The sequence below is a fragment of the Seriola lalandi genome, unplaced genomic scaffold, assembly GCF_002814215.2.
Source record: "Seriola lalandi dorsalis isolate HSWRI2012SDOR001 ecotype SW California unplaced genomic scaffold, Sedor1 jcf7180002054422, whole genome shotgun sequence".
Lineage (NCBI taxonomy): Eukaryota > Metazoa > Chordata > Actinopteri > Carangiformes > Carangidae > Seriola > Seriola lalandi.
The window spans coordinates 450,412-466,360 of record NW_019524975.1 but is presented as its reverse complement, the minus strand read 5'-3'; the positions used below and the strand labels follow the sequence as shown (position 1 = coordinate 466,360).

At 41.8% G+C, this 15,949-nt stretch overlaps 2 protein-coding genes across 3 annotated transcripts; one reads left to right on the top strand and one right to left on the bottom strand.

Annotated features, from left to right (window-relative positions):
- The first annotated feature begins 610 nt into the window (after positions 1-610).
- On the top strand, positions 611-9,280 carry LOC111657966 (protein FAM222B-like). 2 transcript variants are annotated; one of them, XM_087175162.1, is made up of 4 exons: positions 630-744; positions 1,343-1,389; positions 2,988-3,115; positions 3,779-9,280. In XM_087175162.1, the coding sequence occupies exons 3-4, from the start codon at positions 3,034-3,036 to the stop codon at positions 5,791-5,793; spliced, it is 2,097 nt and encodes a 698-aa protein (XP_087031288.1). In that variant the 5' UTR covers positions 630-744; positions 1,343-1,389; positions 2,988-3,033; the 3' UTR covers positions 5,794-9,280. The 2 variants fall into 2 exon arrangements, with proteins under 2 accessions (XP_023266094.1, XP_087031288.1); XM_023410326.2 differs by lacking the exon at positions 1,343-1,389 and having other exon boundaries at positions 611-744.
- A 2-nt stretch (positions 9,281-9,282) lies between these two features.
- Positions 9,283-15,707, bottom strand: LOC111657965 (transient receptor potential cation channel subfamily V member 1-like). The gene is made up of 15 exons (XM_023410325.2): positions 15,471-15,707; positions 14,930-15,084; positions 14,300-14,452; positions 14,004-14,141; positions 13,605-13,909; positions 13,202-13,378; positions 12,415-12,570; positions 12,233-12,328; positions 12,063-12,133; positions 11,823-11,988; positions 11,678-11,744; positions 11,240-11,565; positions 10,779-10,903; positions 9,814-9,920; positions 9,283-9,728 (listed from the first exon to the last, which is right to left on the bottom strand). The coding sequence occupies exons 1-15, from the start codon at positions 15,608-15,610 to the stop codon at positions 9,643-9,645; spliced, it is 2,268 nt and encodes a 755-aa protein (XP_023266093.1). The 5' UTR covers positions 15,611-15,707; the 3' UTR covers positions 9,283-9,642.
- Between the last annotated feature and the right edge of the window lie 242 nt (positions 15,708-15,949).

Sequence of the window (15,949 nt, the reverse complement as noted above, 5' to 3'; positions counted from 1 at the left end):
TAAAAAAAAAAAACTAAAATTTCTTGTCTGGCAAAAGAAACTCAGACTTCATTGTGTCCACTCCACTTCAGAAATCAAACCTGTAAATCTTTTTGTAGTTACTTTGTGTCTCTTTCGTCATTTTGCATCTGTTTGGTGTCTCTTAGTGGCAGTTTTGTGTGTCTTTGTAGTAATTTTGAGTGTCATTACAGTTGTTTTGAGTCTTTTGTATTCATTTTGCATTTTTTGTGGTTGTTTTGTGCCTGTGAACGTTTTGTGTGTCTTTGTGGTCATTTTGAGTCTCATTGCAGCTGTTTTGAGTTGTATTAGCTGAGCTCTATGACTTTAAAACAAATGAGCATTAATTTCTTTCAGAGGCTCTGTGCCTGTGCCCTGTAGGCCCATTACTCCATTCATACCGACAGGAGTCACTCTACATAATGACATACATAATAATAATTTTTGATGACAAAAGTAAATATTTAAGGGTTTGCACATGTGATCATGCACTTGTGATCATGCACCGCCTAACCCTTGAGAGATAAAAACGTCCCAGCCGCGGGGATTATTGTGCAGGCGTTTGTTTTCGACGCCTAAACGCAGAAGCGGGTCCTTTCTGTTTGCGCATGCGCGGCAAGTGTTGCTGCCGTAGCCAGACAGCAGCACGGAGAGCCGAGACACCGGGGAGGGTCTCTGCATTTTAACAGCAAAATCAACATTATATCTCCACAAAATGAAGTTACCTTACTCATAGATTCATGAGGAGTAAGTATCATCCTCTTTAATACGGGTGGCGTCGGTGTTTTTGGTCAGTAACGAGCTAAAGTTTGCTGAGCAGCTGGCCTGCTCTCAGCAAGCACAAAGAAGCTCCTTATTTATTGTGGAGCTTGACTCCGAGCTAACGCACTCTACGACGTTATTTTACCCTTTTTTATCTCCGTCAAAGCGGGCACCGTGGCCCTGCAGCCAGCCCGGCTTGTATTGTGTAGCTGGAAAGGTTCTGCTACATTCATTAGACCGGTACTAACTTTATTTAGCTATTTAAACTACACCAGATTAAGGCTGGATTGTCGGACAGATGCTAACGTTACCCAGCCACAGACTGTCTGAAAGTTAACCTGCCTCTGCAGAAGAATGAATAAATAAATACGTGTGTGATTCAACACGGACAAAGGTCAGCACAGGCTTTAGCTCAGGACTTACTGTGTGACTTGTGTCTGTAGAAAAGGTCACATTATGTACGAGGATGCTTTTACTGATCACTGGAAACACTGGACCTATAGCCAAAGGCATTTTATGTTAGAAACAAAAAGACGAGTCTTATTGAATCTGTGCTCACACAAACACTTTCTATCACCCACAGGATCAGTACAAATCCTTTAGAGGCTGCACCATTATAACAATTCAGCTGTAAGTATCTGAACAGTGTAGGTGACCAATGATGAATCATAGACTGTCTGCAACTCAGTGATGAATCTGCAAAATGATGTGTGAGTAAACCTTAAGAAATTGTCAAAGAACCCTTACCAGAGTCCTTCCAGTGAAAGAGATGGGGAACAGAATCCACACCAGGGTTAAAGCCAGTCATTGATTTCATTATGTGTCAGTGCCAATGGAATGATTGGTTGATCAACAGAAAAACAATCTGCAACTATTTTTATAATCGACAAATTGTGTCAATAATTTTTCAAGCAAAAAATAAGCCAAATATTTGCAAATTTCAGCGTCAGTTGAGGAGAGATGCTGCTTTAATTTCTCATGCATAAATGTAAACTGAATATTTTAAAAGAAACAAACATTTGAAGACATCAACCTCAGATCTTCAAAGTTAGGATAAACAGGCTTTTTTGATGTTTCACAGACAAAAGAATTTACTGATTAATCGTTAATGAAAGTAATATGTGTGGACTGAATGGATGTATCTGGTAATAGAAACGTTGAATTTTATGACCATTAACACCTGATCCTGTTAATAAGGGCTGTAAAGGTGCCAGTAGCAACCTGGTGTATCAGGCCAGGGGTGTCACTGGGAATTGTCTGAAGGAGATGTGGATGTTTACGTTTACTCTTTATGCTGATTCTTTATGTAAGACCTCTGATATAAGCTAACGACATGTTTCAGATGGTGACCACTCCAACAAAGGCTCAAACCATATCAATAGAGTTGATTAATTTGTTAGAAAATTAAAATTAACTTGATTAAAAATTGATAATTTTTCAAACCAGAAATTATCCAGAGTTCCAGTTTCTAAACTGTGAACATAAACTATCTTATTTGATAGCACATTTAATACATTTGGGTTTTGGACTGTTGGTTGGATAAAACAAAGACGTCACACTGAGCTTAAGGAGACTGTTAAGTGCGTTTTCACAATTGACATTTTATTCATTAGATTGTCAGCCCCCTTAACCTACTCCAAGTCTGGCCAGCAAATATGTTTCCTTATGGTTTACTCACACATCATTTTGCCGATTCATCATTGATTTACAGACAGTCTATGATTCATCACTGGTTCACTGCTATTTGAGAGCAAAAGTGCTTATTTGGATATGCACAGCACTTCTTTGTGGAAGTATTCAATGAGGCCACTGGCTTTTTTTTTTTTAATATGAAAATACAATTGGATTTGGGATCAGTGCTTTTATTTTAATTTGGTTCCAGCTTTTCATAATATCATCCATTAAAAACCAGTTCAGCAGAGGATATTGTGCTTCTTTTATTGACACTTTCTCATGTGAGTTTGAAGAAGAAAGCTGGTTGGTTTGTCGCCTGGCATCATGCTGTGTCTCTGCTGTTTTGTTGAAGGGAAAATCTGCTTTTTCCATCTCAGCTCGCTGCAAGGTGTACGCAGCATGCTTTTACAGACCCATGATGTCAGTTTATTACAAGCTGCCATTTGCAAAAGGTCAAACTGTACTGGATGTGAAAATAGGCGATAGCGAAGTCATCTCACACCAACGTTAGTGTCTGTCAGCGGCTGACTTACGCCTGCTCTGTTTCTCCCCAGTATGGTGAGGAGAAGGTGTCCCATGCTGCATTAGTGGAATAGTGACATGCTGGCCTGTCTGCCAGCATCAGGTGACCCTACCGTCAGACTTCTCTCCCGCACGCAGATGAACACTGGACTTCAGAAATGTAAGTGCTTTCCTCCACCATGTTTTAAAATGAGTCATTTGCTCAGTGGTCAGGTTCAGGGATCAGACTGTGCTGATTTTGCAGTTTTATTCTCAGTGTCCGGTCCACAATCTCATTTAGCCACAATCTGCTAAGATTTACATGACAAGAAGGATTCTGTCAGTCATTCTTTCTGACTCACAAGTGCTAAACATTTGAGAGCAATGTGATAATGTGTCTTTATACAGTGTAAATAGTATGACTTCTCAGTAAGTGCGGACAGCATGAAATGTGTTGAACAAACTCCACCTGCAGCTTAACAGTGCATATGATCCTGAATTTAAAAGTACACAGTGGAGCGCTTCAGTTGAATACACTATCATTTTATTTTGTTGTGGCTGTTGTGCATTTGGTGCAAAACATTAACAGAGGTGAAGTGGGTTTTTGTTATCCATAAAATGCCCTGCCAGCTGCAATGACTACACAACACTTAACAGAGCTGTAGCAGAGAAAACTACAGTGTAGCTCACCCTGTAGTACCTTTCACTCACACTGTGTCTGTTGTGTGACAATGTAGTATTACAGTACATTTCAATATATTATACTATATATTTCAGTATATAGTGTTGTGATGTGCTATGCTTCATTAGGCCTTCCTGTTGTATGACCTTATACACATTACAGGGGAAACTACACAGAAGATGAGATCTGCCAGCTACCCAACCCCAGCAGAGTTGGATGCCTATGCTAAGAAAGTTGCCAATAACCCTCTGACCATCCAGATCTTCCCCAACAGTGTCAAAGTACCTCAAAGGAAGCACATTCGACGCACAGTCAACGGGCTTGACACATCCTCGTCCAGCCAGCGCCACAGTCCCTACCCCTCTCAGGTAAGCGCCAGTGGGGGCCTGCTGGCTGTCCTCCGAGCGCCTGCCAAAGGCGTCATCAAAGAGTCAGACGGCTGCCGCGCCCGACACCTTCACAAGGCCATCATGAACCCTCACAGTGGGCCGTATGCCACTCAAAGCACTTTAAATCTTCCTCAGCCTGCACCTCACCTACAGGGCCCACCTCAGCCTGCAGTCCAGGCTGCCCAGAAGCAGGGCATGGTTCACCCACAGGCGCTACAGCAGCAGCAAAGCATGACTCATCCAATGACTTTACAGCAGCCTCAAACTATGCCTCACCCACAGGCTTTACAACAAAGGAACATGGCTCATTCACAGGCTCTGCAGCGGCAGCAGAGCTTGTCCCAGGTTCAGACTTCACAGCAGCAAAGATTGGCTCATCCACAAGGCATACAGAGGCAGCAGAGTCTGCCTCACCCCCAGGCTCTACAGCAGAGCCAGCCCTGTCCCTCAGTCGTACCACAGCAGCATCTTTCTCATCTGCAGACACTAAAGCATCAGACAGCTCCTCCCCAAGCTTTACTTACACAACAAGGAGTGACTCAGGATCTGCGCCACATATCTGATGGAGCTCAGCTTCCGAGCCTGCAGCACACCCAGGGCCTCGTCGGCTCGCAGCCCCTCCCCCAGGCTGTGGGTGCAGGACCCCCTACCATGCCTAATAGCCTCCAGCAGCCCCCACCGGGGGCATATGGGCCCCGGAAGCTCCCTGATGCAGATGCCCCACCAAATGTAACTGTATCTACCTCCACCATCCCACTGTCCATGGCAGCCAGCCTGCATCAGAACCGGCCTGGTGACCTGAGCAGCATTGTACACCAAATCAACCAGTTGTGTCAGGCACGGGCCGGCATGGGCACCACCTCAGTCTGTGAGGGCCAGATCGCAAACCCCAGCCCCATCAGCCGCAACCTGCTGATCAACGCCAGCTCAAGGGTGTCCTCTCACCACCCGGCTCTGGGCTCTGTGCCCAGCTGCCTCATGGTGGGACCCCCAGACAAAGCTACAGCTCAGCCCCCTGGGGCTGCTCTCCATTCACAGCCCAATATAGCTGCCACTAATAGTATACCTGCCTTTCACACTGACCCAGAGAAGGTACAACTCCAGCAGCAGCAGCTTCAGCACCATTTACATCAGCAGAAACAACAGCAGCAGCAGCAACATTTACAGCAGCAGCAACATTTACAACAACTACAACAGCTGCAGCTGCAGCCACAGCAGCGCTCCTGGGCCCAGCATCAGCTGGCCCACATGCAGCAGCCCCCCGAGGGGGCCCATCCCTGCAAGAACCCAAGGATGGAAGCTCCAACTGAGTGTGCTTTCCCTTCTCAAAACCTGAACTATTCCCATAAGCTACCAAACACTGCACAGTCTTTTCCTCTAAAACACCCAGCAGAAAAACCACGACCTTCATCCCCTGTTAACTGCCCAGTAGGTTCTATGCCTTACATTAATAGCCACTACATGCAGCCACCGTGGGGCAGCATTCCAGCCACGGCAGGTAACAATGGATCTGGCCCTCAGGATCTCCCAGTGGCTTTCCAGGGAGGGCAGGCTGCTGCCTCCGCTGACCGCATCCCAGGGGCGAAGTACAGGCCAGGGAAGGAGGGTCCTAGCGGCCAGTCGAAGTTGATGCAGAATGTGGATTTCTTAGGAGGGGACTTCCAGATGCCCAGCTTTCAGGAGCAGAACTTGGATGTGATGGAGAAGATGCACAGGTCAGCCATGGGCCAAGTTCAGGAGCCCAGTAATGGCAGAGCTGTCCACACTCATCACCCAGGCTACCGTTAAAGCGTGTGCTTATCCCCTCTTGGTGTCTTGAGTTTTGTCTCAACAGCTACTTTCAGCTTCTGTGGTTTATTCTTTAAGATCTTGCAAGTGATCAATTACATTTTATTGCTTCAGAGCTTGATTTGTAGACCCACCAGGTTGTGATGTTTCAAAGTATTCCTCAGGTCTTAAGCCATGTCGTACCTTTTTTTGCAGATGAAGGGTTTTTGAGATTGTTGTCCACAGTTGAGTAGAATTCCTCTTTTCATCACTGGCATGGATGTGCTGCTCTTTTTTTCATGTATATATGGTGTTCTAAAATACTCATTTGCAGCTGAGAATATGCTTGCCATATGATTGTCACAGTGCTTCTCTTAGGTTGACAACATGGAACAACTCAACTTTTTTCAGCATTTGTGGCCTTACAACTGCCCAAAGGCATGATTTTGGATGTCCTTGTGTAATGTTTTTATTTGCAGTTATTTATCCTCTAAAAAGGTTTGTGATCCATTTAAATAAGAAGGTTACATGTATATGCAATTAATAAGACTGTTGATAAGGTTCTTGTCCCAGGAGCTCCCTCTCGTAGTTGAGGTGTACACTTTTAAAGGGCCTAAGTGAGAGCCACGACTCCTCTGTCAGGAATACAACATGGCTTTTGAACTGCGCAGTGAGTCGTTCAGGTAGTTTTTGCATCGATTTGTGTGTGATCAATGTGCAAAAACGACCAACCTCCACTGTTGAGCAGAATTTTAGTTATAAATAAGACAAACCCAGCACTAGCAAAAACAGTAACATTCTCCATTCCTGAGATTCAAGTTGCAACTAGGTTTCTCTCACGGTTTAAAGTGCCCTCTTGTGTGTAATAGTTATACTTTTATTACTGTTTTTGTTGTATTTCTGTAGATGGTCCTACTTGAACTGTAGAAATGACTTTTAAATGTTATGGTTAACATTTGGCAAAAGGAGCAGAAACTCCATTAGCCCCTGTTTGTCTATAACTAATGTGAAACAGAATGGCATCCCATTATTATTAAAATGGTTTATGTATGTGAAAAGCAAATTGATCACTTGCAAGCATGCAAGTACTTCAAATAATGCAAGTTGGGAAAATGCTTCATTTCCCCTCCAACACATTTCCTCACCACTTTACTACTGTAATGCAAGTGAATTGATGTGGTGTGGACATTATCTGTGTGGCTTGTGGTGGGCTGTTCATCTACTAATCACTGGCCTTACCCTGTGTTGTATTTCTGCTACCTATAAAGAAACAAGAACATTAACTGCAGGTTGTTTTGCTAGATGTGTCTAGCACAAAGCTCTGGACCCATTTCCTCCTCTTAAGTCCTTCTTTCGGGTTGATGTTTGTCCGGGCATATGTTGCTCTGCTATCCTCTAGCCTTCTGGAAAAAGCCTTAAATGTCACAGTAGTTATCCTCTACTTACCGTAACTGACTTTCTTTGCCAGGATCCCAAATTAAGTGTGGCTTCATTGTGAGTAAGAGTTTCTTTTTCTTTTCCCTGAGCTTTGATTGAATTGAAAACTGTACTGTCAAATCATTGGGCATTGTTAATATGTATAGGCAGTGGGAATGGGTGATATTGTCTTAAATGGAAATATTAAGGCAATATTGCCACTCATACCTGTTCATAAATCACCCATCCTACTGTCTCAAATGTTGCCTATCTATCGAGGATTTAAGATGATTTTAAGAGTAAAATATGAATAGTATTTAGCAGAATTACTAGGTATATAGAACAGGGCTGTAGCAGTTATTTTAAAGTATTTGGACTGTGTTTTAGTTATACTTAATAAATATCCTGATATAGTTTAATTTATTTTTTTGGACCACTGCATCCTGAAGCCATAGGTGATTTCACATTAGGTGCCATAGTTGACACACATTGACGCAGACAAACTGACAACTGTAAACTCATTGTCTGCACTCAGAGGCAAATAAGAGGTTTGCATCTATGCTTTTATCTGATGTCTTTCACAACGCCAAGCATTTTTTCCCTCTCCGAGTCGTTCTCCGAACACAGTACAGGTCAAAAGAGAGAAAGAATGGCGAGATGATGTGTCATGTGTCATGAGAAAGACAGCTGAGATGCAAGCCGTACCTTTTCTGTATTTTGGTTTTCATACTTGATGGCAGTTTATTTTATTTCCTGGCTCTCATTTTTGATGTGCCTGCCCCTTGAAGCTGCTATTGAATTTTATCTTAACTCACACTAGTATGATTTGTGTGTGCGTGTGTATGAATAGTAATGATGTATGGGCTGTATCAGTGAAAATAAGTTCCTATTTATGGGATGGGTGAAGGAAGGGTGAAAATTGCCACCACTCTAATGCTGGTAAACAGGTTAAAGACTGTTTGTCTATTTACCAAACAATATATTTGGAGATGATTCTAAATATACATTAACTGACGAGTGTTCAAAGTGGCAGAGTGATTTTCTGGAGTCTGTCCCACTGTGGCTTAAAGACAGACACCTTCTAGGCCTGTTTGGTCTCTTAACTTCAAGTCAACAGCCACTGAGTGATAACACTAAACAATTAGACAGACCTGTCCTGTTCATTTTGAACTGCCTCGTTACAGCCCAACATAGTCAGGTTCTACAGTTTCATATGAAGTGCCTCCACTGGGCTTAGTATGGAGAAACGTGTGAATGGACGCTTGAGTGTGTGTGTATGTTAAGCTTGGGTACTTGCACACAGGTGTGCACGAAGTTAATCTCTGATGGGGGACCAAGCCTCTTAGTGTAACTACTGATACTGTGTCATGGACTGAAGTCCTGAAGTGTGCCACGATTCCTAGACACTGTCGGGATGTGTGAACTGTTTGCTGCTGACTCACTGACCAAAGTGACCAAGCGTCCCTCTCTGTAACCACCCCCGGCCAAAAGCCTCGGCAAGCTTGTAGTGGGAACTGATGTTCTAACAGTAATAAGCATCAATCTGGTGACAAAGCAGAGCTGCTGCCCTCATTTGAATGGTTAGAGAAAATCTTGTGAAGTGAAAGTTTAAAGATGTGAACAGAGCATAAAAAAAAATCTAGAGTGAGTGGTTCCTGTCTGCACAGTACACCCCAACTTTTTTTTCCTCTAAGCAAGATTCAGATGTGGTTCCAACCAGAACTTACTGTATGTTTTGTGGTTCCATTTCACAATATTATTATTCCCATGCAGAAATCTTGTCACCCACAGTACACGTCAATATGCACTGTAAGAGTCTGGTCTACTTAAGCACATTGCAGCTCATGTTAGTTGACGCAGATGGCAATATTTATTGGGGCACAGCTATGTAACAACTCTCTCTAGATTTATTTTTACTCCAGTTAATGATCGTCTTTGATTATCAAAGATCAAGCATGTGAATGGTGGTGGATGGGGGGGCTTACTTTCTCTACTTTGTGAAAATGTGATATTCCAGTTTTGCCTAACCTTCAGGAATAAAATGTCTTGCACAAACATTCCCCCTAACCAAAATAAAGTTTGCAAACACAAAGCTTCATGAGTGGTTGTTTTTTTTTTTTATCCACATATAAAGACCGTCAAGATGATTTCAATCAGAGTAAATGTGTATACATTATTTTAGTTTTTCAGTTAAATAAGAATTCACTGAATCAGATAAGACCTATTTTACAGGCATGATGTTTACAAACAACAGGTAAAGTAAAAAATAGAATTTGTGGTAATTTCAGGTATAATTGAAGACTTCTGTTATTGTAATTGTCCTTAGTTAATGGTACACACAAAATGTACAGTACAGATTCAGAGTTGTTTATAAAGAAATGGTAGGTACAATATAAAAAAAGGCTGTTGTGGCTGCTGATGTCCACATGCAACCTGAATGTGAATGTTCAAATTTTAAACCCTGGGAACGCTGGCATGCTGTGGTGGGCGACGTCTGGAACGAATCCTCTCCAGGAGTGGATTTAGGTTCCACCGGTACCCTGAAAGATTAAATGGCAACTCGGTGACATGTTAGCAATTAGAAGCATCACGTATACAGGTTGTGTGTATGTTCTGTTGTCCTACCGAGAGTCTGGTCGTTGGGCTGTGGCTTCATCATCTGATTCCCGGGGTCTTCCTCTCGGATTACACCGAGCTCTGACTTCCATTGTCTCCAATTCATTTCCTCCACCCTGAAGTTCAATAAGACTTTGATCACGAGGAACACTAGACGTGCTTGACATGATTATATCTTCATAAACTAATATTACAGGATTTAAAGGGTCAGTTCACCCAAATTCCAAAAAAACATTTTCCCCAATTACCTATAGTGGTACCCCTTGTGTTTTCTTGCCACCACAGTCCAATGGAAGTGAATGGGGTTTAATTAGAGGTGCAAAGCACTGAATAATAATATATATAAATGCTTCCTGTAACATCTGTAGATTGTTTTCATCACGCAGGGCAATCTTTATTTATTTATTTTGCTTTTATGGGTCCTGAATTTCCTGCTAATTTCCTTTGTAACTTTATTCAAAGTTTCCTGAAACATTAGCTGGTTGTAAGATGTTAATAACCAATAAAGTCCTATTCAATTTGGTACTAATTATAAGGCTAATTAATGGAGAAGGTTTTAGCTGATAAAGTTATTAAGGATCTTATAATTATATTTGAGTTATGAAGGGGAAAAAATTTATAAAAGTGAAAATTAGTTCATAAACTGATGTTTCCTAGACTAACAAAAATTTCTCAGATCTGCTTTTCGTGAAATGTTAATTTCACCACTCTCAAACTGTTTTTTAAATGAAACATGAGAAGTTTAGAGGGGATGTGTTTTTTTGGTGGAACTGCGAACAGCCTTATGTTTTTAATATGTAATCTTGGTTTGAAAAATAACTGGTGACTATAGCTTAAAAATATATGGAGTGAAGTAAAAGTACAATATTTCCTTCTGAAATGTAGAAGGGTATTAAGTAACATAAAATGGAAATAGTGAAGTAAAAGTAACTCTTGGGTACCAAAGGACAGTATTTAAATGTTCTTAATTATACCTGAAAAATCTCCGACACTCATCATTCTCGCCTGTCAGACACACCATCTTCGACATTCCTGAGTACAGTTTATTTTTCAGGCCCCTCGGCAGAGTCCTCTCCATGTCCAAAATTGTAAAGGCTCTCTGTGGATGTGCAACAAAATGTTAGTGGTTTACAGTGTGTCAGAGCTTTGTGTGTTTGTCAAGTTTTATTTTGTTTAAACATAATCTAGAAACTCTTGCCAAAATTCTTATGAGTGATGTTTCAGTGCTCCCCTTAAAAGAAAATGATATGTCTGTGGTAAATGCTCTGATTTTAAGTTGAATTAGCTTTTTTTTGGCAAATGCAACCTACATTTCCTGTTTTGGTTCTACTAATTTATAGTCGCATTTATAGAACTTTCCTGGATTCGTGAGATTAACCTAACATGACATTGTGAACATTAGAAATCAAGTATACAGACTATAACATCTTCCCACCTGCAGGTTCCAGATGTTTTCACTTTCTTTGGAGATCCGTTCAACTGTGTTGCCCATCAGGGCTATGAGCATGTTGAGCAGCAGGATGTAAGTGAGGACTATGTACAAGATGAGCAGGATGTAGAAAACCTCCTTATACTGAACGTGGTCGGTGAACTCCAGATCTCCCATTCCAATAGTGAACTTAAACAATTCCAGTGTCGTAAAGCGGATGTCATTGTAACTTGGCTTCTTGCACTTGAATGTATCAGCAGCAAAGCTCCTTCCACGTGCCGGTGTGCCGTCGGCCAGAGTTGGAGCGGAGTCTTCTATGAGTGCAACAATAGCTATGGATGAAGGAGAACATTTTAAATCAGAAGTCCTTACCTTGGAAAACAACTTAAGTCTTTATTCTGCATACGTTTAATTTTTTACATGTGAAGTCCATGTGAGTCTTACCTGCAGAAAATCCAAAGAGCAAGACACCATAGACACATAAGAAGTGTAACAGATCACCCAGGATCATCTAAACGGAGACATAGATTTAAAACCAGGAAACACACTCTGAGACTTTTGGTAACTATAAAACTAACTTAATTCTTACCCTTTGCATCATGACACTGTACATCCCCATTTGTTTAGAGCCTCTTGAGTAGTAAAGGACATTGATCCAGGCAAGAGCCAGTGAGAGCACAAGGAGTCCAACATACTCTCTCCGCCCACAGCTGTACAAAACCACGCAGATCAGGAGGAGTGTCGCCTGCAGGAAACTACAAACACAAACGGAGCGGTAAGAAAGCAAAGATAGTAAAAGGTGTTCTTCACAAGAGATGGTGATACTTACAACAGAATGTCATAGAATCCATCAGTGTACAGAGCCTTGAAGTTTGGGGGGTTCCTCTTGAAAAGAACTATCTGTGGAATTACAAATCGAGGCATGGGAAAATGGAAATAGTTGGAAATTAATGTTGACTCTTTTTGTGTGAATAACTGGACCAGATTCCACTTTCTCACCGCTTTATAGAAGAACCACGCTGCTCCAAGGACACTGATGAGCTCACCCATGCAGCGGAGGTGGTCGACCGGGGTGTTTTCAACGGGAAACGGTGGCTGTGGGGGAAAAGTTAGGAGTCCTCGCTTAGGCTGAAACATAGTTAGTCCTATTTTGATTAGATGGTGGTTTTGTTCAGTCTTACCTGTCCCTCCTTTCTGTAGAAGGCCACAGTGGTGAAGGTGATCAGGTATATCAGATACACCAAAAAATTCATCAAGAATAGTTTGGAAGCAAACCTGTCCCATTTATCCTCGAGAAGACTGCGAAGAGGCTCGATCTGCAGCATCTCGGTACGATTCTGAGGTCATGTTCACAGGACAGTTTTCACATTAAAACACCTCAGTCCTCTGTGTGCACATAGCAGTGGCAAAGCAGTACTCCAAATGTCTTTTATCAGTGCCTCATGAGGGTGATTAAGGCTTGTTTGCCAAAACATGTCGGCCAAAGAAAAGAAATTGAGATTTTTCTGCTGCTATCCCAGTTTAAACTGTATGTTGTTGTGGCTTCATCAGATCACACCCTTTCATTACATTTCAAATATATACTTTCTGTTTGTTTTGCATTGATGAAATTAACATCACACATTAAAAATGTATGTTTTTCTGTACTATATTATCTGATGCAGTTAATGTTCTTATGTTACTGGACAGTGGGACCATAGGTTATTGTGTCCAATGCCATACAGACTGTACATAGGTCAGTCTTGCTGTACTCTAGATTTTGTTGATTATATATGCTACTTGCATACTGCACTGACAGCTGATGAGACCACACCCATGATATTGTTTAAAAGGCGCCACTGCCTCCATTAACATACCCCACGTCAGTAAATAACCTACTGTGAAAAAAGCAAAAAAAAAAAAACATGAGGACAAATCGTAATTTTGCTTGTAATCTGTTCAAATGAGGTCGAAAAAGAAATTTCTAACCGGAATTTCACTCCCAAAGACGACTATCTCCAACACAGAGTTGTCTTCGTTGGTGTCGATGGAACTCATATCATAAAGTGAGGAGTGAACAGGTCCATAGACCCATTCTGGTAACTTCCTGGACAGCGGCCTCATCTCTTCATCCACAAATTCCCGCTGCAAAATGTGCCTGAACAGCTGGCCAGCCAGAGATCAGACAGGAGATCATTAGCTTGTTTTACAATAGATGCATCCTCTCATGGCTTGCACACACACGTCACATTAATGTTTCCCAAACGTTATATTAATGCTTCAAGGCAATACACCCCATGCTAAATAGGACTGCTACACATTAAAGAAGGAAAGTGTAGCATTAAGGTGTATCTGAAGAGACACACAGACCTTCAACTGAAAACAGACCTACCCCAATCTTTCCAAGCTTGGCTGCTAACTTCAGAGGAGTCAACCCCTGATCATTTTCCATAGCTTCCAGCTTGACCTTTGTTGTTTCCTCGAGTTTGTGGTGCAGAATGAGGATCTCATCATACATCCTTGCAACCATATCTGTGTTTTCTTCTGTGTTGTCTGCTATGACCACCAAGGTGTGCAAGACAGTGTTTCCCTGCGAGTCCTTGTCAGTCAGGTCAGCTCCTCTGTGAGGGTTATCCATTAGGAAAGACACAATATCAGGCTGGTTGGTGCAGGCAGCCAGTGACAGTGGAAGTTCTCCTTTTGAAAACAAGCAAAAGTGAGTTTAGTGACAGTAACAACTGGCATAGAAAATGTAGTTTCTTTCAGTTATTTTCAGGAAGTAATTACCCACCAAAATAAAAGCCCAGTCCTGCATTATGCTGGAAGAACCTCCCATTGGCTTTGGCCTGCACATCTGCTCCTTTCTGGACCAGCAGTTTCACATGGTCAAAGCTCCTCCTTTCAATGGCAACATGCAAGGCTGTCTGACCTGTGACGTGTGGTTTGTTGTTAGAGAAGATAAAATGTCCTTTATCAGCGTAATGGTTTTGTGCATGAGGTCCTAAACTCTCTCATGACAACAGTGATTTGCTGCACGTGGGACATCTCTCATTTATTACTCATGCCCATCAATTTCTTGTCACCTACCTTTGTAGCAAGAATCTTTGTAAGACGCGTTGATTAAATTTTCTAAATCTCCGGTCTTCTCTGCTATGTCAAGGAGAATTTCAATGGTATCATTTTTACCATCTTTTAGATTCAGCAACGCTTTCAGGAGAGCCGTCTTCCCATTTGTTTCATCTGAAAGTTGGACACAAATTCACATCTCACATTCACATCAATGAGTTTGTGATGATCCCTATTAACGTAATGAATGGTACAAGAAAAACCACTATATTTACTTTGGAAAACTTCACCACACACTATTATACTGTATTAGACAAAAGAGCTTTATGAACCAAATGAGGCAATTTACATTCAGCTTCCTCTGACTGACTATTTTTTGAAAACAGTGCAGGTGTTACACATAAGATCCTAAATCTAACTAGCTGTATCCACTGATTCACATCTATTCTCTTCTGCTTGCCCTCAGTGATGCCTTTTCTACACAAGCTGACTCAAAACTCTTGCAGTACTACATGACCAAAATGCATTTCACAGCACAAACGTATTTTCAAGGACACATGGCTGTACTGAATCAAACTAACGTGGACATAAATAACAGCAGGATGTTTTTGGTCAGAAATAAGACAGATAAAAGTGCTTCTTCCTACTTGCCTGTAAATTCTGGGCTTGTAAGTTGCTTATCATGAACTCGCAGGTAGTTGAGCAGGCCATTAAGTTGACTTGTGTCCCCCTGGGAAACTGCTTCAAAGACTCTCTCCCTGGTGAATACTTTAACGCATATGTTGTCAACACTGGAACGGTTTAGTCTGAAATGCAGAAAAATCATACAAGTCATAAAATGTATTACGCAGCTCATGGTTTCAAACCATGCAAAAGTCTTCAAGTCACATTACCAGTAATCTTTGAATGCAATGAGCAAATATCACTCTAACATGGTGTTTGTTTACTCCTAGAGAAGGATCCAGTTTGAGAACAACTAAAGGCTGTTGGTTTACCTGAAATCCAGCATCTCACCTGATACATACCAGTCTCTAAAGACTAAAACGCAATTTTATCTTAGCAGCAAAATAACACACTGATTTCTGTGTCGATGACTCCTGCAGGTAGTCTACATCATTCAATAATTAAAATCCATGAGCATAATCTACAGAAGGAAATCAAACACCAGCTGTTCTCCGGTGGGGTCAGTTACCCAGACAGTAAAACGTTGGTGTCCATAGGTGCAGGATTGATCTCTGAGCTGTCTTTTCCAAGGAGCCAATCCAGACTATTCCCCTCCTCTTCTTGGCCTTTGTTCGGCTCCTCTTTGTCTTGTGGGCGTCCATTTTCCATCTTATTTGTTGTTAATAACTAAGTCTTGATCTTGTATGACAAGAAACTGTGTTTGCTTTCACAGGTGGCTCATCAGGTATGATGAGCTACAGCTGCACAGGTGTAGAATTGCAAAGGTCAAGAGGTAGCACTGAAGAGGTAATGGTGCTTGTTACCTTGGTCACGCTCCTCCCTCTCCCCAGAGGACAGCCCTGTTGTTTACCGAACAGCAGTTTTCCAGTTGTATAAACAAAGAGCATGCTGAGCTGAGATCAGAACACACCCACTGGATGGTTATCTAGTGTTAATGCTGATTCAACACTATTGTGATGCAAATATGTTTGTAAAGAATTACATATT